The 22231-nt window shown below is 33.6% G+C and overlaps 1 protein-coding gene across 1 annotated transcript; it reads left to right on the top strand.

Moving 5' to 3' along the window:
* The first annotated feature begins 15166 nt into the window (after positions 1–15166).
* Positions 15167–22074, top strand: LOC128156732 (pre-mRNA-splicing factor CWC25 homolog). Its single transcript, XM_052819007.1, has 8 exons — positions 15167–15322; positions 17258–17379; positions 18463–18553; positions 18721–18790; positions 19675–20709; positions 20894–21108; positions 21282–21440; positions 21791–22074. Exons 1-8 carry the CDS (start codon positions 15273–15275, stop codon positions 21903–21905), a joined length of 1857 nt encoding a protein of 618 aa, XP_052674967.1. The 5' UTR covers positions 15167–15272; the 3' UTR covers positions 21906–22074.
* Positions 22075–22231: the final 157 nt, after the last annotated feature.

Below are 22231 nucleotides of genomic sequence, written 5' to 3'. Positions count from 1 at the left end.
TGGTGATGTCATAGAACCCTGAAGATACATCATAATGTCACACTGCCAGAGAGCATGTACCACCCAAACAGTACCGTATCACTGTTAGTTACTGTATCACTATTAGTTTAATGTTCCTGTACATTGGGTTCTATTTTTATCATCCTGACAACACTTTGCATGATGAAATCTTGCGCAGTGACCACTCATCGATGTTTAAATGCGACAGGAATTTTGTTTATATCAAATTTTAAAATCTTTCGAGTCAAATTATCATTTTTGTTTCATTTTAATTTCTTGCTATTAAATGCAAGAATATCATAAAAGTGAACCAGTTTTGCAGTTTGACTAAACTGAGCTAGGCCCATATTCCCTCTTTCAACGAAGGGAATAGTAGTGACTGGCTTTAGTCAGACTGCCAGTTTTGCCAACTAATTAACACATGATCAAATATGTACGTACTTAAAAACTTAGTATTGTGCGTCTTTCGTAAATATTGACTTTTTAATGTGTTCCGGTTGATGATTCGGAAGCAGACGTTTTGATTATTGTTTAAATGTCGTCATCTGAAATAAAATGAACTACATTAATGTACTTTTCCCCGTCGATATCTTAATTGACAGGCAGTTTATGATTAATAATAAATGTACAGTGACGCTAATTTGACATCATTTTTCAGTTTATACATCTGTTGAAAACACTCAATTACAATGAATACTGTATATGTAAATGTAAAATAAAAATTAAGTATTTTGTAAACTGTTAATATGTAGACTTTTTCAACCACAACAAACAAAATACTAGGACTTAGTTCACCAAGACTCATAAAGCCCAGTAGGCGATGTTGTTTTTATATATTTCTATTTAAAAACGCAATGAACTGAATCTAAATTTAGTTACATTAAATATATCCTAATTTACCTTTGCCCCACAAAATTACCTATCTACCTGAAAGCGTTTCATTACTGTCAAATTATGCTGGACGCGTCGTCAAGAATTAGCAAGACTTCCTGAATTCGGTTTATTTTATTCATGATAATGTACAAATGGATATGCTATTTGCATACAAGTTCTTTCAAGTTCATTTGAGATTTTGTGATTCTGTCAACCAGCGAACAGAAACAATTGCATCGAAAGTGGCGTATTGATTGGGTTTTTTTAATTATTCTTTTTCAACACCTACATAGAAAACCTTATCTGAACTTTCTATTCAACTGTTCGGTCTTAATATACTCTATCTGAAACCCTTCCAAGCGATGTCATTTCAATGTTTTAGCATATTTTGCGTATTAGGTTGGGATTTTAATTTTTTGCTTCAGTAACATCTTTGAGCATTATTCCATTGATCTCCGGAGCATTAGCAGAGAAAGTGTCTCGTGTCCAATGGAACTTCGCAGACAGCGAGGGATTGCGGTACTTACCATACTGAGCAATATACAACCCAGTCGCTTGGAACTCGTTTAATCTAAAAATGAAAAAAAGCATCCCTCGCGGATTGATAGCAATCAGTATTTGTCCTCAATCTGTTCAAATAAACACACTGCAAACCTAGTGTCTAGTATCGAACGCGTTCTTTGTTCAAACACAATGGTGTGCTATGTGGTAAAACAAATTGTTAATGTTTCTCACTTCCGGTTAACCTTACTGGGGGTGCTATTAAGGGTGTGTACTAAGAGGATATATATGTACTATGGAAAGACGTTTACGAAATGTATCGGTGAGGCATTGCTTCATCAATGTTCTTGGCAGAATTTTAATCAAGTTGAATGGCAAATCCTGTCCATAAGCATCTAGACGTACAAAAGAAGATCCGATGATGAAGTGAAGGTTAATATTTCAGCAGCTGTCCACGTTTCAAAAATACTGTTAACTCCAGATACATGATAATAACATTATTTTATTAATATTACTATTAATTTATATGAATGCTTTTTCGAATGCATGTACATGTATTTATTTCTGTATACTAGTATGCGATCAAAAAGATGTTTTAAAAAACCCCAACAAAACCCTTTTCTGTGCCTTTGTAGATGTCAAATAAGCGTGATACTGTACACTAAAAGTATATTTTTAGAGAAAATAAAACTTTACAATTTTGATGTGATGAGAAGTAACTTTGTCTCAAATTTTGTTTTTTTCAATAGTTTAGGAATTCTTAGGGAGTGAAAAGATTACAGATTTGGAAAGATTTTTCCTAAGCTGATATTTCTGTCAATCCTGACCAAAGCAACTTTAAAGTCCTATGACTTTTGCCATTGAGTATGTCTCTAAAGTGATTTTTTTTTGTCAATACTGTAAAAACGAACATTTTGGTAGTACATTTGCCAAAAGCTCGATGCAAAGGGATTTTTATAAAAAAAAGATTATTACTGTAGAATATGTAAATGGTACGGAATATCACTTAATACAGAGAATGATTAAATAAATTCTTCAAGCTTAATTCCAATTGAAAAAGTTGTATATTATACATGTGTGTTCAACCATGCAGGGACGTATATACTCTTATTCTGAAAGTAAAGATTCATCCATCAAAGCATTGAAAGTACTGGAAGCCGCTAGAGTTAAAAAAAAATCGATGACGTAATATATACGGATGATATTTGAGTTGGACATGCATTTATTTTTAAGTCTCGTATAAACAGATTCATAGGATTGTTTCAGACGCACTAGTTTTTTAAATTTTGTATGAATTCATGCATTAATCAATTATTTATGGTTGAAATTGCGTTCATACTGGCCGTTACGCTACTTGGCGCAAGTATTTTATAAGGGTTCTGTTTGTGTTGATTTACGTTTATCCTGCCAATTGTTTACACCCATCATATACGTGCAACTCATGTTGAAACATATCAAATAAAAACACATAATCAAACGGAATTTATTGTATAGTTTTCTTCACGAAAAAATCTCTAATTGATTTCATGATGTATTGCTCTCTTTATGGAGCGATAGTTTCCGCTTGGACGATGTTTTTATGTTTACTTCTTTGCGGATATGCAATTTACAGTAACTCGAGCAATGTGCCTGCCTCCAGCCAATCAGGGTCTTGCTTTCAGCAACGTGTCATGCTGTTCATTTTTTATTTTCCACGAATTTGTCACCTTGTAAATTTAAAATTACAACATGACAACGCCTGACTAAAAATGGTTCAGTGATATAATTTCTTTTCTAAAATTCTAAAATAAACCTGTTTTCACCATTCAGTGGAAAATAGCAAACGTTATTCCATTCTTTAAGGTGACCCTCAGTCTGTTTTGTCTAATCATAGACCAGTTTCACTGGCTGATTTTTTACCTGGCCATTCTACAGTTTATCAATTATTAGAAACACTAGACTTTGACCCGTGCGTGCACGGGTTGACATTGCATATCGGACATTTACGAAATAGGTACATCGACACACCTTATTATTGACATTTACACAACAAAGCTATAAGCCTACAATAATGCTATTAATTTCACTACACTTTCCTTAGTTTGAATGATCTGTGTCTCGGGAAAGGCCCTCACCACAGTTAGAATGCCTACCTTATACCCGTAATGTAGCAGAAAATTGCAGAATCGCCCCGGAACGATTTTGGAGAAAGTTAATGAAGTTGCCTTGAAAATAACAGTAAAATTCATCACAACAATCCTTTTTGAGACAGCAAATACCTTTCAACTAAAAATTTTAATCTATAGAATAGAATCTTTTCACCAACGTACACGTATTTTCTTTGTAAAACTGGGTCCGACATTATTCATTTTTACGATAAAACATATTCTATCTTCACTCTCCTAACAAATATAATGTAACTTTTTTGCATGTAATCAAATTTTTTTTTTCATCTCGAAGACAAAAGTAAGTACTTAGTTGAAATGTATAATTGTTATTTTATACTTTCTCTCATAAGAAATCATTAAATATATATGAAAAAAATATATAGCAAAAGTCCAATGAAAATTTACCCGTATTTGTATTTATTCATGCAGATGTGTTATTGTGGAAACATAAACTAAAGATCCCGTTAGCGTGAATGTATTGCGCAATCGCAAGATTGTAAAATCCAAAAAATCCAGGTGATTTCCGGGATTTTTTTGAGGAATTTTCGTTGATTATTAATTAGCGAAGATTAACTGAGAAAAAATAAAAACAAAATAGTAATCTTCAAGTACCGATGATGTTTAAAATATGTAAAACAAAAGACAGTATTCTTCCGATTTCTCGGTATTAAAGACCAAAAATTCGAGTCTATTATTTTAATATAGTAGTATAGATATGTTCAATCACATACTAGTAAGCATCTTATAGTCACATTTTCATTCAACCTGAGTTGGTCATCTCATATATTGAACTTATATTAGGTAATGCTTTAAAAATGGCTTGTTTAAAAAAAACTTAAATTTAAAATTGATCGTAAACTCATGTATACTTCATTTATTCGGCCTCAGCTGGAATATGCTTCAGTGGTACGGGATGGTTGTCTAGCTGCTGTTTTCGGAGAAAAGAATAGAAAAAACTACAATTACATGCAGTCCCGATTGTAACTAGTCTCTCTATCTTAGCCTCTGTGAAATCATTGTATTTCGAAACGGACTGGGAACCACTTAACGTAAGACATAAAACAGTTAACTCGTAGGTTAAATATAATGTACAAAGTCCATAGCATTTAGTTCTAGAATATCTCTTAGATATTATACCGGATATGCGTTGCAACGCAGACTGAATATTTGTAAATCTGCATTTGTTCCTACGGTAGTCAACGTTGCGTCGGAAACCAGAAATTCAAGTTCACTCTCTGTATTTAAAAGTAAAATTGCTCAAAATTTTCAGCAGCACAGCCAAATTTCAGTTTTGGAAAACATCGTACAGATGTATCACACAGCAGACTTCGTCATAATTATGTGCTAAATGTTTATCTTCGTTGATGTAATTTAATGTTCTTGTGAAAAGGTAGAAGACATTCAGCATTTGTTTTTTTCTTGTCCAAAATATACCGAGGTCAGGAAGTTTTTTGATAAATTTCTCAGATTTGCTTCAACGTTTAAATAACTGATGAACTTAAAGAATTTTGACAAATTCCACATCTAAACCAAACGTACCAATTGTACGCCATTTTTATTTGTCTCTTTTCTAAACTGAATACAGATACATGTTTATGGATTTCTACATTTTCTTCAAATGCCTGTTCAGTTTTTATTGCAAAATCTTTTTTTAACAAGCTCATTAATCGACTTCACCAAGTTCGTTATTCATTGCTGCCATTGGATTATTGGGTTGTAAAAATATCAGTTCATTGCATGATGTATAACACTATTCTCTCTCTCTCTCTCTCTCTCTCTCTCTCTGTGTAAAATTTTAATCATTTTTCAAACAAAATCGATCAAAGAAAAAAAATCAGATAAATGTCAAAGGGTATATAGATTGCGGCAAGTGATGTCCTCTTTAAATCAATCGCGATCAGATTACAAGTAAATGCGGAAAACTTGCTGATTGTTCGGAATCTGTCCTTCTAAAGTGTATCAATATGTCAGTCATGTCTCAGAATACGGTTCGCATCAAAGAAAACCATTGTCAATGCGTTAATATCAATACCTTAATTAGGAAATCGTTACATTTCGCAGACCTGTACTTAAAATATTGAAATGGGACTAATTGGGTAAATAACATCAAATTATTAAATCGATCAACATTTTATCAGGCTCTTCATCTAGAAACCTTCATGCCCAATTTCTGTGCAAACTTCTTTGTCGTAGAACATAGTGGCACGGTTTTATAGCCGTTTTATTGAAATCCGCGATGTAGTCATTTAAAATACGGGGTATAATAGCCTAGTTGGTTTGTTGGAAATCAATTAGATGAATTGCTAGATGATTAACGCGAGGTTTTATGCAAGGCTTTCAAACAAAAGGGCCAACTTTATAGAAATCGGTCATTGATAAACTTGCTGGGACAATACTATAAGCTTCCTTTCATGTATAGACACAAAATTTCGTTCAGAGATTCTCAGATTACGAAAAAAAAAATCAAAAATTGTAACAAAGATATGTAATCAAAAATTGCAGGAAGTCATTAATTATTGATAAATGATAGTGTACTTTTTGTTAGCAGTCAATTTTCGGCCGATCACATTTTTGTTTTAATTGGAAACACATCATACTAGGTTTCAGAGTAGCGATGATTTGGAGCTCGTTTATCGATCTAGAAACCAACAAAACAGTCAAACATTGAATGCTAATCTAATAAGTTGGTGATCATTAATATGCAGCAATATGGAGAGGACTTAATTATTAATCATCTATAGAACCTTATTCACGACTGACTTTCCTCGCTATTTTGTACATTATGAAAGTCCAAATCCATTGCACGATTATGGTAGTCTTGTTTTACTTCTAGGGTCTTTGTGATTTGGTAACATTTAGCTGAAAGTGGCAAGTACTGACAGCCAGCGATCTTCCCGTTAACCGAACACACTGCATGCTGTTGTACCCTACATGATGTGAATCATCTAGCTTTTTTCATATGCAATACACTACACTTGTCTTTTTTTTACTCGGAGAGAGAGAGAGAGAGAGAGAGAGAGAGAGAGAGAGAACGAGCGAGAGAAAATCGAACATCCCTTTTTAAAGCTAGTCAAGTGCTCAAAGTTACTCACGTAGACAAGTGCTGCCAGCCATACTTTTGAAGCATGGATTGATCTTTTTTTAGTTACAGAGTTCGGTTTAAAGTAGGGACGGATAGAGTAATTTATATTAAGTGTAAAGGAATGTCGGGCTTTCTGATGCATAAAAATATCACGTCTGCAAAATAAAACTAGATTCAAATGGCTTTGGGCCGCGGTTGTCCTAATATATCGGCGCTTCTTAAATACATCTGCTAAATAGGTAATGATATTTGCAAGTCTTCGGTGTCTGATCAAATTTAGAAATAAGAATGATCGCAAATATGTGAACGTGATGAGTTTTTGAAGTATGAACTGGTTTCTGATTAAGTGATGTACTTGTTCGCATTCATCTCATATACCCCGTATGTTGTTTTTGTTTGTAAAAATAGAGGTTTATGTACCATTAATGCTTTGAGAGCTACAATTGAATTGCTCGAGTATTTTTAAAGCTCCTCGCGTACCTAAGAATAACATTAACAAAACGTTACTCTCTTGAAATTTACTTTATGTGTGGGTCTCAGTGTAATTATTAAAGCTAGGCTTGTTGGAAATGTCTCATCACTTTATTTGGCCTGCCTTAGTAAACTATATATGCAGATGGAGGAAAACGTAATATTAGGGAGAATTGCACTAAATGGTCAGGTACAGTTTAAATATATTCATACAATATTGAAAATAAATAAAACTTTTTGTCGATCTCAACTTTAAAGTACAATAAAAACAAACCTGTCGTACATAAGATGTAACATCCATGTTTGTCTCATTTTTCATATACTGGTCAGCGGTGTTGAGAACGGAAGAGGTAACACTCTTTTCACTTGTGACATGATGTTACGTAAATTCAATAGTTAGAGGCTTCCAAGGAGATCAGTTGGTTTAGCACAATAAACTAGATATAATGAATACAATATATGATTTTACACCAAAACTACCAAAAAAATTCGTGGAGTAGAATAAATAGTTAGAGTTATTTGGGCGTGTTATTTTATTTTCTAAAATATTGCAACATGCATCGACTATAAGAAAGAACACAGAATTTCTATACATAAAGAACAAACAAAACCTTTAAGGCAGAATTGTTCGGTTTCACGAAATACTGATAAGATATATAAAATCTTTGAAATATCATTCTGGACGGTTCAAAATGGACATACACAAAAATGATGTTCGTTACACACCAAAAAAAACATACAATAATATTAATGTCTTCATATTCCTTAAAAATCACTTGAACAAATATCGCTTACAAGCATATGAACTTATTAAGAATATCAAAATTTATAAGAAATGTTCTCTTGACTTCCCTCGAAGCTCCACCAGTTTTTTGCCGGTATCGTCCTCCACCACCAGCCGGAGAATATTCCTGGCGTAGGGGAATTCCTGCACCTCATTGTCGGCGTTCTTGTTGGCGTCGTTGACAGCCTCCGCTTTGGTGTTGAACCAACTGCTGGATATCTCCTCCTTACTGGCGAACCCTCCCGGTCCTGCCAGGAATTCCGCGGTCCAACGGAACCTTGGAGAATCCGCTGTTTTGTTTTCCGAATCCGTCGACATTTTTTCAAATTTGTCGAAATTTTTTGTCTTTTAAGATAAATCCTTTACAGTCCGTTAAAAAGAACATACAATGCTCAGCACATGCACAAATTTTTCTGTCGCACGGCAGATGACTATAAATCCATTGATTAATCTGATCTACTGTTAGGGCTAGTATCCAGGAAGATTTACCTGGTGGAACTGAATCCTCGAACGAGATTACACAGAATGGAATTATATTTTTCTTGCCTTGTCAATCTTAAGCGAAACAGGACGAAGCATCAATATTTCATGAATGTCGAGCGATTCCAGTTACGCTTCCCTTCATTTACATCCACCCTTGAGTAGCCAGGCGCGTGGATCTAAATGCAGACAAAATCGATAGAATAAATTTCGATTTTCACGTTCTGGAACAATGGTACGTCTTTTTAACCAAACGCCAACAAAATATTTATCTCGACACTGCTTTGTAATCCTCGCTGAACAAAAGTAATTGTAATCCAAACACTCAACACCACCGGGATTCTGTATATATACTGTAATTTGACCCGGGGACAATGGCCACTTTAATTAAGAGATACACCTTACTGGCGAGGACTGTTGTGTTATAAAATTAGGGACTTCTTACCATTGGAGGTTTTTAATCCCAAACTAATAACAGATCAATATGTATGCTCATACATGTATATTCTTGTTTGTTTATCACTATTTCACAACAAAACAGTTTGCATATTATTCAAATTAGACCATATTATAAACATAATTTTTAAATTAAAGGATGAAGAAAAAAATATCCCAGGTTCTTTCAGAATGAGATTCTGTCAATTTTTTTAACTTCCAGTGGGTGATTACTGCGATACAGCCATACACCTTGATACCTTTACTCCACGGCCTATTTACAAACATGATTATTATGTAATATCTCATCGTTCATTTTGAGACTTAATGGGACGGTATTGACTAGACATCACCTCGGCCATACAGAGAGTGCGTGTAGAATGGCTGTAGGATCCGGTGAGACGTACATTATGTGACACTCCGAGGAGATTATTATACAGCATGGAATATTAATCACGCAGCGAAAGCAATATCGTGGTATAGTTAAGTAAAGTGGGGGGGGGGGGTAATATTTTTTTTTATACAACTGATCTGAAATCAAATTAAAAATATACATTATCCTTTTAACAATCCCAAACTTAAAAATATGATCATATGACCAGGTAATGATAAAGTGATCTGATACAACAGCCGAAGCTAATGAAACTTTTATAATCATTTTGAATAACATAGCAAATTTCTAACTGTTTCATCGCCAAAATTATATCACAGAGAACTCTGTAATGGAACTATTTAGAGAAATCAAAAGGTGTTTTGTGAAAAACGTGTTCAATAAGAGTGTCCAAAAAGGTACATTTGATCTTTGCATTTCCAAAAAGAGTTTCGGATTTGGAGGTACATTTGATCTTTGCATTTCATTGAACTTAATCCATGACAGCGAGGTGTGAAATAATTTACATTTTCCAGGACCAAATGTCTTGAAAGTTTTTATTTTGTAAAGACAAATAGCCAAGATTAATGTTGCAGACATACAAAGACATGGAAGAGACAGGCCACATGTCATAATCAACGTTGTCCAGTCTTCAGTCTCGTGAACAATAGAATGAAGCCAAATATTAAAAAAAAATCACATTCGTTTGAGAACATGTTTAAGTCATTAAAATATTACCCCCCCCCCCCCAAAGTCTTTTGACTAATTTAGTAGACAGGGTGGTTCGGCTCCATAATAAATTGATCAGATTCCAGCATCGATTTACATTGAAATCATTATGCGGTATACCTTATAGCAAGATCGTTACTGCCAGGGAAAGATATTTTAATAACTGATATAATTATATATACATGTACATGCCAAATATCAAGTTTCCTTCTAATTTAAAGTTCTTTGTGAAATGGTTTTAAAGTGTTTGCATTTAGATTTCATATTCTTTTGCAAAGGCTATGTTAAGAATTACTGTAGTTTTTGTTTGTTTCTCTACTTATATCTTATTCATAAAAATATGTATTCCATACAATAGTATCTAATAAATCTTATAAAGTCCAAGCTTAGAGCTACAAATGGAAAAGGTACTTACAGAAATTGATTAAGATTTGCTTGGCTAGTGTGTTTGAATATTGAATATAAACTTGATGTACTCTATTTCGTGTTTATTTCATAATCAACAGAAGAAGTAAATTACAAGACTGAGTAAGCTAGCATGGTTAGCGGATGTTTGAAAATAGTATTTTTTATATTCAATGCAAGCGGTTGTAGAGAATTTAAACAATACGCTGTTTTGAAAATATTTATATGTTAACCATTTCCAAGCCTGCCTGTATTGAAACAGTTTCGATCGTCTTCAAAATAATTATTGACATTTACTTTTCTTTAATATTAAATCGAAACTTCTCCCCGGGCCTGGTCGATTATTTTCTAATTCTGAGCAGCAGAACATGCTTACAGCTTCCTTTGACATTTCCAGATCATGTTTTATATTATCCGTCCATAATTTAAATGCATTAAGAAGGAAAAACTGCATTTGTCCAAGTTTAGAAATATTTTTTATGCTTTGAATTAAATGTCAGGGAACAATACCCCTCCTCTCTCTCTCTCTCTCTCTCTCTCTCTCTCTCTCTCTCTCTCTCTCTCTCTCTCTCTCTCTCTCTCTCTCTCTCTCTCTCTCATCACAATATGATTGATATCACAACGACTTTCCCAATTTTCTCACAAGGAGAACTGATCATGACATGACTGAGAGGAACGCTCTCTGGATTGATGAGAAACATCGCTAATGAAAATTTTGTATTTCGGAAATAGCTTCAAAACGAGTCTATTCGTTAATCGTGTTTCAGGAAATTGGTTTGATGGATCCATGTATGAAAACGTCTCTTATGAAAACAAGTGCCTTGGTACGTGATCAGCATCATGTACAAGATTTCTGCTGTGACTTAAAAGCTTGTCTTTTTCAATTTTGTTAGAGCTATGATAAATTCTTTAGCCTCTATGGCAATATACCTCCATCTCCGAGCTCCCACGATCGAACGACCACTGGGAGCTTAATTTGGATCAACAGACTGACAACCAATTTTAAAATTCTAATATCTAAGTCCTGAATTTAGTACAAGATTTCACATAAAAAAGAAACTTCTTACTTCTTGAAAGACAGGCAGTATGTATAAAGCATGTTCATTTTGTTTTTCTACCCCCCCCCCCCCCCCCCCCCCATACTAATAAATTTATATATGCATAAAATTGCCGATACATGTAGTTTCATCAGTATTGAACCACTTGTCTTCACCAGAAAACTAGAGGTATGATATTCTGATGCTGTTTAGGATAATTCCACATTTATTTGATTCAATAAAAAAGTATCGCTTGATGATTCTGAAGAATACAGTAAAACATGGATATTACGAAGTCCTTGGAATCTATGAATTAACGTAGTTTTATCCGTGTATTCTGATCGTTATGTCGATTTCGTTATAAACACGTTTTACTTACGTTGTTCATCAGATCTATAAAAAAAAACCAAAAAAACCTAAACGAAACATATGTACAACCTGTCATGAAGATCAAAAGATTTTATATTGTAATTCATAAGTGTGTATGCATGTATATTAAAACATTTAAATTTCTTTATTATTAACCTAGACGGAGTATAATTGTAATATCTTTATTTGTAAATTTCGTTATGTACCTAAAATTTTGCAAGAAATTTATTAGAATGATACCAGGCACTCAAAATGTTCTGCAAATTTGCTATATTCGTAATCCAGCAAAATGATGTCATACTATATTTTACTCTATAAGCTTCAACAGCTTAACCCTCGTTTGCTTCCCCTGTCGTTGGAATGTTAACAAGAGCTTGGACTTTGGTTAGCTTTGTCAAACAGCAATGTGACGTAGGCCTGTCTATTTCATTGCTGGACAGTCAGCCATGGCTCTTTGAAATCAACAAGATTTGCCTGGCTTTTGAGTTAAGACTACGCAATCAGTGCATAATTCGCTTGAAACCGTGTCATTTTAACTTGTTTAGACGCAACATAGCTACGCCCTACTGAAAGTCCAAGCTCTTGTTAAAATGGTTTTATTTCGTCAGCTACTGATGCCATATATCATACGTACGAGTTTTCGATTTATTTATGAAGGCATAATCATGGAATATTAATTCTCAAAGGAATGTAACCAACAAATAACAAGAGAATTAAACATTCTTTCTGTTTTAACGAATCATTTGAAATCTTATTCACTATTTTTTTCTTCAAAGTTTGGTTCGATCAATCTGATTAATATGAAATCATCGATACTCCTGATTAGTTATGTGTCGCTACATAAAACTGATTTGGATCACCGATATGATTTTAATCAGATTGTAGTTCGATACAAATAATGACGAAAACAAAAACAAAACCTATTTCCTTCACTTTTTATGCATTTATATACAGTACTACTACTGTTTTATGCTTGTGTTAATCTTTGCAAATAAGACCATTCATTTTGTTATAATTAACCACCTCCCCATACATGTAGTTACAGTTTGTATAAAGACCAGGAAAGCAGCAGATGCTATTTTTTTATAACAAGAAAATCTATATTTTTTCTTCAAAACAGCAAATAAGGCTGCTATTATAAGGATTTTAATAACCACCAAATAAATCAATTTCTAGTTAATGAAAAAAAATCAAATTTGTTTTTATATACAGCACCTGTATATGTTGACTTTGTTCACTTAGCTTGCAATTGTTTCGTAAAATAAGTTTGGATCAAAACTGTATATTGAGCTGTACTTCATATAGTGAACTTGAAAAAAAAAACCAAAAAAACGAACAAATGCGTCATAGACATCATTTAAGAATATTTAATATCTTTGATTGCAAGAAACATCGATTTAATCACCAAGTGCAATGTTACAATTTTCCATCGGGCAGCTCTCTGGAATGCTTGTCTTTTCTACAGTATATATCCATCAGATCGAAGAAGTTGATAAATCAACAATAAGCGTTGTTTCATCCTCATTAATCTCACAAACCGGAACATTTCTCTTTTCATTGGGGTAGAATTTTCTCCATTTCATGGCACATTTCCTTCCTTTGTCATGTGGCATTTCCCTCGGAACCATTCGTCCAGCTCCTGTTGTGACCAGTATTTCACATCAATGACATGTCCACTCTCTGAGAGTGTCACGAACCCCTGGGGTTTGTTGCTGTGGTTTCCTACAAGTTCAGGCAGCCAGAATGTACATTCGTACTTATTATTTCCCCCGTCTTTTTGACATCTTGGAATTCCCCCTTCCTCCTCGTCTGCTTCTCTTTTTAATTTTCTGCTCCTACGAATTCCATATGCGACGAGTGCATTCACGCAACAAAGGACCAAGATGACCACAAAGATTAATACATCTTTCATCACGGAACTCTTTGGATCCCCGCTGTTGTGGACAACTGGAATCGCCGTTGTTGCGTTCTCGACAACTGATGTGTTCCATGTGCTCAATGTTGTGACTGGTGTTGACAGTTCATCAAATACCGGTTCATGAAATATATCGATATTTCTTTGACTTTTCCGCAACCAGGACAAAAGTTTATCCAATCCTGATTGCAAATCGTTCTCCATCATGCTATTTTTCTGCTGTTGCTAATGATGTCACAATAGCGCATAACGTCATAAAAAGCATTGTGACGTCAAGATGCAAAGCATCATTGTAGTCGTATTGTGTGACGTGACCGCTGTGTAACCGGCGATATCCATCGATCGCATGTTTGACATGTAACACATGTGATATTCATCAGATATTGGAGCAAACAAACATGATATCACGTGAATTTGAGTAAACCATTGATACATGTTATTTATTTCAGTTAGTTTATTTTGAAGACTATATAAGTTTTACGGATATAAAAAAAAGTTTGATTAGGGACAATAATTATGCAGGAATGATTTTTAAAAAAAACGTCATTGTGTTGACTTAATTGGAATTTCCCTTTTCTCCAAAGACACCGAAATTTGGTCACAAGTTTTGCATCATGAAAAATTTTCTATTCAGCTGACCAATCTCATGAATTCTATAATAATTGATGTTTCGTTGATTTTTAGACACTATGATGGTCAGTATTTGTCGTAGCCCTGTACACAGGCGCTCCTCTGTAATCAGCATCTTCGCTAGCCAAGGGTTTTCGGTCCAAAAACCCTTGGTTAACGAAGTGATGTATTCACTGGCACGACAAAACGCTGCAAAACTTCGAATGATGTCTTTGTACACTTCACGACCGAAGTCTCATTCGAGTCACGATGTTGTTATTATTCATAGCTGATTTGAAGTGTGTTTATCAAGTTTATAATTCTGAGTGATCGGAAATGATGTTTTTTCTTCAACTTACCGGTTAATTATTCTTTAAAAATTAAATGCAACATGTTATGTACTAGTATATATGTCTAATCATGCAATGAATATGCTAACAAACTCATATTTTTTTTAAAGATGAATAAAATTCCGTTCTTTGATGTATCTATTTCTTTCGGTCATTTCAATTTTATTATGTAGATAAAAATACTGAAACTTTGAACATTAGGTACCATGACAAATTCATGAATGATGAAGAAAGAAAAAAACAACGTATTGATAATTATATTTTCACCGCTACCAATGATGCATTACTAGTCAAGCGATGTGTGATAAAGAAAATTACAATGAAAAACTCGTTTGTCGTTAAATAATTTTCCTAGTCTATGCCAGATGAACGTGAATAAAAATATGGTCCATGGAACACTTTATAAATATCGTGCTCAAATTCAACGACAGTTTTCCGCTCGCACGACACATTTATATTTATTAAAATAAACTGTATATCATCAAACAGAAATATGAAATCGAACACTGCGCGTTAAAAGAAGAAAAAAATATTGTGAATGGAAAATTAATTAGTACAGTCGATTTTCTTTAAATATTAAAATTTCTATAATCCGGAAGTATTTGGTTCTTATTTTAGGTTGCACTCTATGGTTTCCTCGTTGATTTCAAACACAGGTCCAGTCTTCAGAAAACGTTTACATTTGAATTACTGAGATAAATTCAAAAATCACAAAATGGACTATAACGAAAAAAGGAAGATAAAACAGCTTATGAAAGAGAAAGTGTAAGTCTAATGAGGAAGTTGACCGAATCGGTGTTAATCATGATGACTAGATCATGTAGATTAACACAGGTGCGTTGGTCCTTATCTTAGAAAGAATAATCTTACCGGGGTACTACTAAACAGAGAACTCTAGAGAACTTTAGAGAACTCTAGAGAACTCTGGGGATTTTTTCATATTTAAAGTATTTAGAACATATTTTTGCATTTTATATGATAAAAAAAGTTGTATTTTAGTCGAAATATATATTTAAAATATTTGGATTTAAGTAAATATTAATTATTTCACGCAAAACATCAAGTTGGGGGAGACTAAATTATTCAAAGGATCTCGATCCCGAACAGTTTACAAGTCCATTAAAATTACTCTTTTTTAAATTCTTTCAACATTTAATATAATTCTTAATATGGATTTTATTTAACAGTTTAAGGTTAATTATATTTTATAATTTGTAGCGTTAGTGTCTTTATTCTCCGTTTGTGATTTGTTATGATTTTAATTAAGATACTGACTTTTTGCTTGTCGTCAACTTCAAATCTTGATACTTTTACGGCTGAGTGTAATAAAACAACTCTTCTCCATGAATATGCATTTATAAATGGACAATCGAAAGAATATCCGAGATCCACTATGACACTAGAAATTGTAAATATTAATTAAGTGATATAAAGGCTTTAAAAATAGTGCATAAATTGCCTTTTCCTTACAGAAGAAATTAAAGAGGCATGTTCACGATTGTGGTCAAATTCTATATTTCTGTTTTTTATTAATTATTTACAATATGCTTTAGGAATACATTTTTAATGATCAAATGAAATTTAAGAGTCATTCGTTAACAGTAAAAAGCAAGATACATTTTTTCTTTACAATGATAATAACGTACGTAAGTTGTTATATTTATAACAACAGAATATGATCATTGAAATGTGATAGCTTAATATATATTTTGTTGTGTTTTTACGTGCATTATTATACCAATGGCTTGAGGTAACCTGTATATAGAAACAATGTCTAAATGACATTAGATCGGGATCGGAGTTTGACGATCACGCCGACTAGATTTCCTTCGGGAATTTGTCTTTAATTAGTTTAAAATCAACTTTAATGAGTTTATGTATGTAGTATAACATGTTACTTAACAGATACATGCATAATAAAGCATTTATTAGCCCTTTTAAATGAAAAAATCCCAGAGTTCTCTAGGGTTCTCTAGAGTTCTTTAGAGTTCTCTGTTTAGTAGGACCAATCTTACCGTGACCAGGCTACGCTCAGGTCACAGTAAGAATTCGTCCCATGTACTTGCAATGTAGCAGCCGCGAAGCGGATCAGCTTCGCGTCGATTTTAAGTCTGTTAAAAATAATCTCCAGAGGAAAAATACATTTTTATACATTACAAACCTTTTTGAACATGCATATGTAGTTTAGTCCACAAAATATCCATTAACTTACTTAAATTGCACAACAATGTTATGTATATCATTACAACCTTTAACAGGTTGTCCACCACACCCCGTTTGGTGGTTTGACTCCCATTTGCTTGTTAAATACCTGAATGATATAGCTAATTTACCTACTAAATGGGACTCATTTTCTGTTTATCTCGGATTATGTTTTTTTGAAAAAAAGTGCATCGTGTTTAACACCAGGGCAAGTACTTGGACATGTTTACTCCATAATAAAACAGTCATCAAAAATATTATATATGTCAATTTTTCCACTCGGGTGTTTAAAAAAGGTTGAAATGTAATGCAACCAGGAAATCATGTTTCTGTCTTCAAAAAGATCGATTTTATTCACAAAACATTTGTATAACCAAAAATGTATTAGAATTAACTGTTCTTAAACATTTTAAAAGGTACAAAACAAGAAAAAAGATAGACCAAATGCTTACATGAAATTTGAATTGTCAGTGATTTAGAAGAAATTGACCTTTTTAGGGCAGGAAAGGAAGGAACCATGGAGTGGATGTACAAACAAAGTAAACCTGAGAATGAAGACTACCTGCTTGGAAAACGTGTGGACAAACACATTGAAGAGGCAGTGGAAACAGTTAAAGATGGTTAGCTTTTTGATTAAATGAATACAGGTTATACTGTACATTTACATCTAAATTATCAGACGTGAATTTTATAGTTTGTAATGTTTGCTATAAACATGTATTGATATTTTTGTTAATCATGTATCATTAGTGAATGTGTGTTTGTTTGCCCTAAAATTTGTCCGCCCTTGATGTTGTCTGCCCTAATTTCCATTCGCCCAGAGTCCTTTCGCCCTAAATTTGTTCGCCCAGATTTAGATTTAAGAATTATTAAATTTCAAAATGATTTTTCTTTGTAAATAGAGTATCAAATTATATATAAATTTAATAATGAATAAAACCTGTATTCAGGGAATTCAACACATATTCTAATGACGGTACCATACTGACCTAGCTGCATGGCCTAAGATTAATTATTAACTATAATGAAAAACTTAAAGAGTGTTCAAAATATTAATATAAATGAAAAGAGCTGCTGCTCATTTCCTTATTGGACCTATCATATATAACTCTCCTATTTCTCTGTTTGTTATATATCATATAATATGATGCGAACATAGAGAAAGAGGCTATCCATAATTTACAGGATTAAAGTAACCATTACCTTTAAACCAATTAAGTCTTTAAAAAAAACATTAAAAGATATTTTCACATAATATGTATATACAATAGAGCAAACGGGATGTGGAGCGAACAAGGGTGAACAATAATCATGGGGAACAAACTCTGAGTGAATGGACTTAGGCAAACAGGTAGATAGGGCGAAAGAACCAGATACCAATTATCATGACAAAATGCTAGTACATGCACCACAAAAAGTTGGAGAAGTAGTGTACTGTAAACTGTTTATACATCTGCAAAATGTTAAATACCATAGTGAAATTTCACTGGGCTGCTCTCATTATGATTTGCCTGTACTATAAGGTGTTGCTATGAGATTCTGGTAAGGTTTTAAAAAAATTAATGAGAAGAAATATAGATTATATGTTCTACTACTTGTTCACTGTAAAATTTAGTTCTGTCTTTGAATTAAAATGCCATTGATCTCCAAAATCACTGTCCAGGTAATTTCAACATATACATTCATATCCCTTGATTTTTTAGATGACATTGCTTTATTTAATGAGAGAATTAAAGCCAATATTCAACTTGATATGCAAAACAAGGCACGAGAGGATCCATTGTTTGCTATCAGGTAAAAAACTCTCTGTACAATCAGCTCTATCTAAATTACCAGGTAATCATAATCATGTACAAATTTACAAATATAGCTGTCTTTGTAAGAAAGGGAAATAAACCAATTAATTTTTTTCATTTCAAGTATTTGTATTATATCTGTCAGTAAACGAATTGAACTTGTAGAAAGCGGGAAGAGGATGCCAAGAAAAAACTTCTCGAAAATCCTGTGAGAATGAAACAGTTGCAAAAAAATGTAAGCAAGTTTTGTTTATTAAGTGAAGTTACCAAAGCATAAGACTAAGATGGGAATTTTCTTTGAACACAATTAAGAAGTTTAGAAGTTTTCAATAATATTTATACCATTGCAACTAGGGATGTCAACGAGTACTCGACTATCGCTCGGTCACAACGATCATCGACTAAAATTTTCTTAGTCGACTACTCGTAATAAAGTGAATAGAATTTTAAAATACCTGGTAATATTTATTTTTTCTTAACGCGGCAGTTTTTGTTCTACGAGTGTTGATAAAAGTTTTTCTTTTATCGACATGTTTAATCCGTAAGTTACGCAATTTTCCATCAATGTCCCTTGTGTATATTTCAAGCGGCTAATTATAAATCTCTTTTGATTTACTTCGAGACATAAACCGTTACTTGAGAACAATTTGTGTTTCTTCTAAGTTATTTATTGGATTTGATGTTTGTATAATCAACAATTATCTTAAGACGTTTGTTTGTATAATCATTAAAACTTTGATTGTTGATTAGGCAAGGACAATGACTTTGTCACATTTAATTTGCCTATTAAGATGATACTGAGCTCATTTATATATATGTAAGAGTCATGAGAAAAAAGGAAAAGCCAGAACATTTTCTAACGGGTATTTAGATAAAATACTTTCCAATTTATCTTAATTCAAATACATTTAGTATATGTTATCATAAGTTTTAAATGTTCTTTAATTTAAGAGAAGAACAATGTGGCAGTAACATTATTTGATTAAAAAAAGAATAAAAGTTTCAAATACGCTTAAATCATTGAGTACTCGACCATCGCTCGACTAAAGCCTCCGATTAATTGACTAAGCCAACCGAATAAAATTGACATCCCTAATTACAACTCATCTTTAATTCTAGTTGGAAAAGCAGAAAAAGAAAGCAAAAAAGAAGCAAAAAAGCATTTCTGATGATTCTGATGATGATCTAATGAAAAAGTACCTAAACATTCTCAATAAGAAGCAAGGAGGGTCTGAGAGAACAGATAAACAAAAAGGAAAACACAGAGAAGATCATGAGCTACAGAAGCATTCTAGACATCAAAACGATTCTGAACATCACAGGGACTCTAGGTCTCAGAAAAAATACAAAAAGAAAGAAAGTGATGACTTGGATGATGACGACAGACAAAGATCAAGCAGCTCACATCAAAATAGGGACTCTTATGACAGACATCACTCCTCAAAAGGGGATAGATACAGAGATTCAGCTGACCATGGCAGAACAAGTAGTAGAGATTTCTCAGGAAGGTCAGGACATAGATATGATGGGTATGATAGGAGGAGGGATCAAGACCGAAGACGAGGGAATGATCCTAGAGATGACAGTGATCCAGATCAGAATCATCATAGAAGACCGTCAGGCAGACAAAGCAATAGAGAACGACTAGATTCATCAGACAGTGAAACAGAGAGTAGAAACAAGAGAGTGGGAAGAGACAGCTACCGGTCAGAGAGGAGATCAAAATCTAATGAGGGAACTAGTGAAAGAGGTAAACAAAGTGTTAGACAGAGGAGACAGGACTCCTCGGACTCGGAGTCTGCAGCCAGAGACAAATCTCAGGGGAAACAATCCAGGAAAGGAAGGAGACGAAGTAGTTCTTCAGACAGTGAAGCAGTTAAAAAACTTAAGCATAGTAGAGATTCCAATAGAACAAGTAAATCAAAAAGACAAGACTCCTCTGACAGTGAATCAGAGTCTGGTGGGGCCAACAAAAAGAATAGTGAGAGGAAACGTGTATCACACCAACAAAGGCATGATTCTTCAGAATCTGAAGACAGTCCACCAGCAAAGAGGAACAAGCCACTGAACAAGAGGACAGAGAGTTCCAGTAGCTCAAGTTCAGGCAGCGAGAGTGAAACTGAAAGGAAACCCATCAAACAGTATGGACTCATTGTAAGTGACTTGTTTCCCCAACAGATTTAACTCATTTAGACTATGATGAGGCATTAAACAGCTCGTTGTATGGTTTATTCCAGCATGCATTTAAATTTTTTAAAAATAATACCTGATACTAAATTAAAAAAATCTACTTGCAACTACTAATGTTCCAATATTCTTGTTTTATATCTTTACACAGAAGTTAAAAACCAATGACCCACCTAAAGGAAACACCAAATCTCCTGATCAAGGAAAGAGGGATGAAATAAAGAAATCTAGATCACCAGACAGAAAAACTGAAAAGTATTCCAGATCAGAAAAAAGGTCACGGTCACCAAGGCAACGAACAAGATCTCCAAGATCAAAGTCAGGGCTCAAGACTCAGAGGGGCAGAAGTAGATCCCCAGTGAAAAGGTTTAACTTGTTTTTTGATTGTTTTAATATTGACAGTAAAATAAGCCAATTTATGTTTCCTTCAAATAAAAGGTATTTTCTGGCAATAAAAAAAAAATACTATCACTTGCATTCAGGAACTCCGGAATAATTTATAATGTACAGTTTTCAATTTCCCATATCTTTACAAATAGGAAGCTGACAGATGAGGAGAAGAAAAAACGATTGGAGGAGATGATGCAGAATGCTCAGTGGAGGGAGGACCAGCGTAAATCTAATGTAAAGAGGTATACGGAGGAGGACAGAAAGGAGGAAGAGGCCCTGAGGAGTAAACAGGAGGCAGAGTTCCTCAAGTAAGGCATCAATATTGTATGCACACAATATGTGTATAGTACCTACAGTAATTTGAATATGTAAGCTGTCCACAGACATACATTTTAATTTTTATCAGCTTGGTAAATCAATATCAGCACAATATAATTTCAAAATGGAGAAGAAACTGTTCATAAGGTTGATCATTTATCAAATTTTCAGTCATTCAGTTCACAAAGGCAATGCCAGTTTTTCCCTATGCTTTATGGAACTATTGCAAGGAACAAAGGTCAAAGCGAGCTGAATCCATGTGATTCGGTTGGTGAATTTAAAAGTGAAAACAGTTACAATAGTTTATCAAATTTAGTCACTATTGTTTGATGTTTTTCAGTCCTTTGATGTCAAATCATGCAGAGAAGAGCTCTGTTGAAGACAGGCTTAAAAGGAACAAGTACAAGCTACAGAGAGGGTCCGGTGACATGGACAGGGGATTTCTGAAAAAGTGATGCAATCAACAGTGGAAGTCATTACATGTCTACGTTTTTGTAGATTGATTTTCAGTCTCATGGGAATTGTCATATTTCAACATTCATTGAATTACCATAAATTATAGATTTTTAATTACCATATTGTATGTACATATTAAATATTGTCATTAAAATACATTTACATTTACTACTATGCTGTAATATTTGTCAATTAATTTGACTGCAGAGACTAAAACCTTAGATCTTCAAAGGGTCCTCCACTACCTGTCACATTTTTTGTTTAAATTCATATTTAAGTGGATGAAGAACCAGACTACTGACTATCAACTGAGTATTGGAAAATC

The sequence above is a fragment of the Crassostrea angulata genome, chromosome 7 (assembly GCF_025612915.1).
Source record: "Crassostrea angulata isolate pt1a10 chromosome 7, ASM2561291v2, whole genome shotgun sequence".
Classification (NCBI taxonomy): Eukaryota; Metazoa; Mollusca; class Bivalvia; order Ostreida; family Ostreidae; genus Magallana; species Magallana angulata.
Note: the sequence above shows the minus strand (reverse complement) of the source record. Positions and strands in the feature narration are given on the sequence as shown.

What these genes read in the sequence shown, in the direction of transcription:
- LOC128156732 (XM_052819007.1), top strand. Translation starts at nt 15,273, where the DNA reads ATGGACTATAACGAAAAAAGGAAGATAAAACAGCTTATGAAAGAGAAA. An exon ending in TGAAACAGTTGCAAAAAAAT is followed by an intron (nt 18,791 to 19,674) that starts GTAAGCAAGTTT and finishes CTTTAATTCTAG; the next exon opens with TTGGAAAAGCAGAAAAAGAA. An exon ending in CAGGAGGCAGAGTTCCTCAA is followed by an intron (nt 21,441 to 21,790) that starts GTAAGGCATCAA and finishes GATGTTTTTCAG; the next exon opens with TCCTTTGATGTCAAATCATG.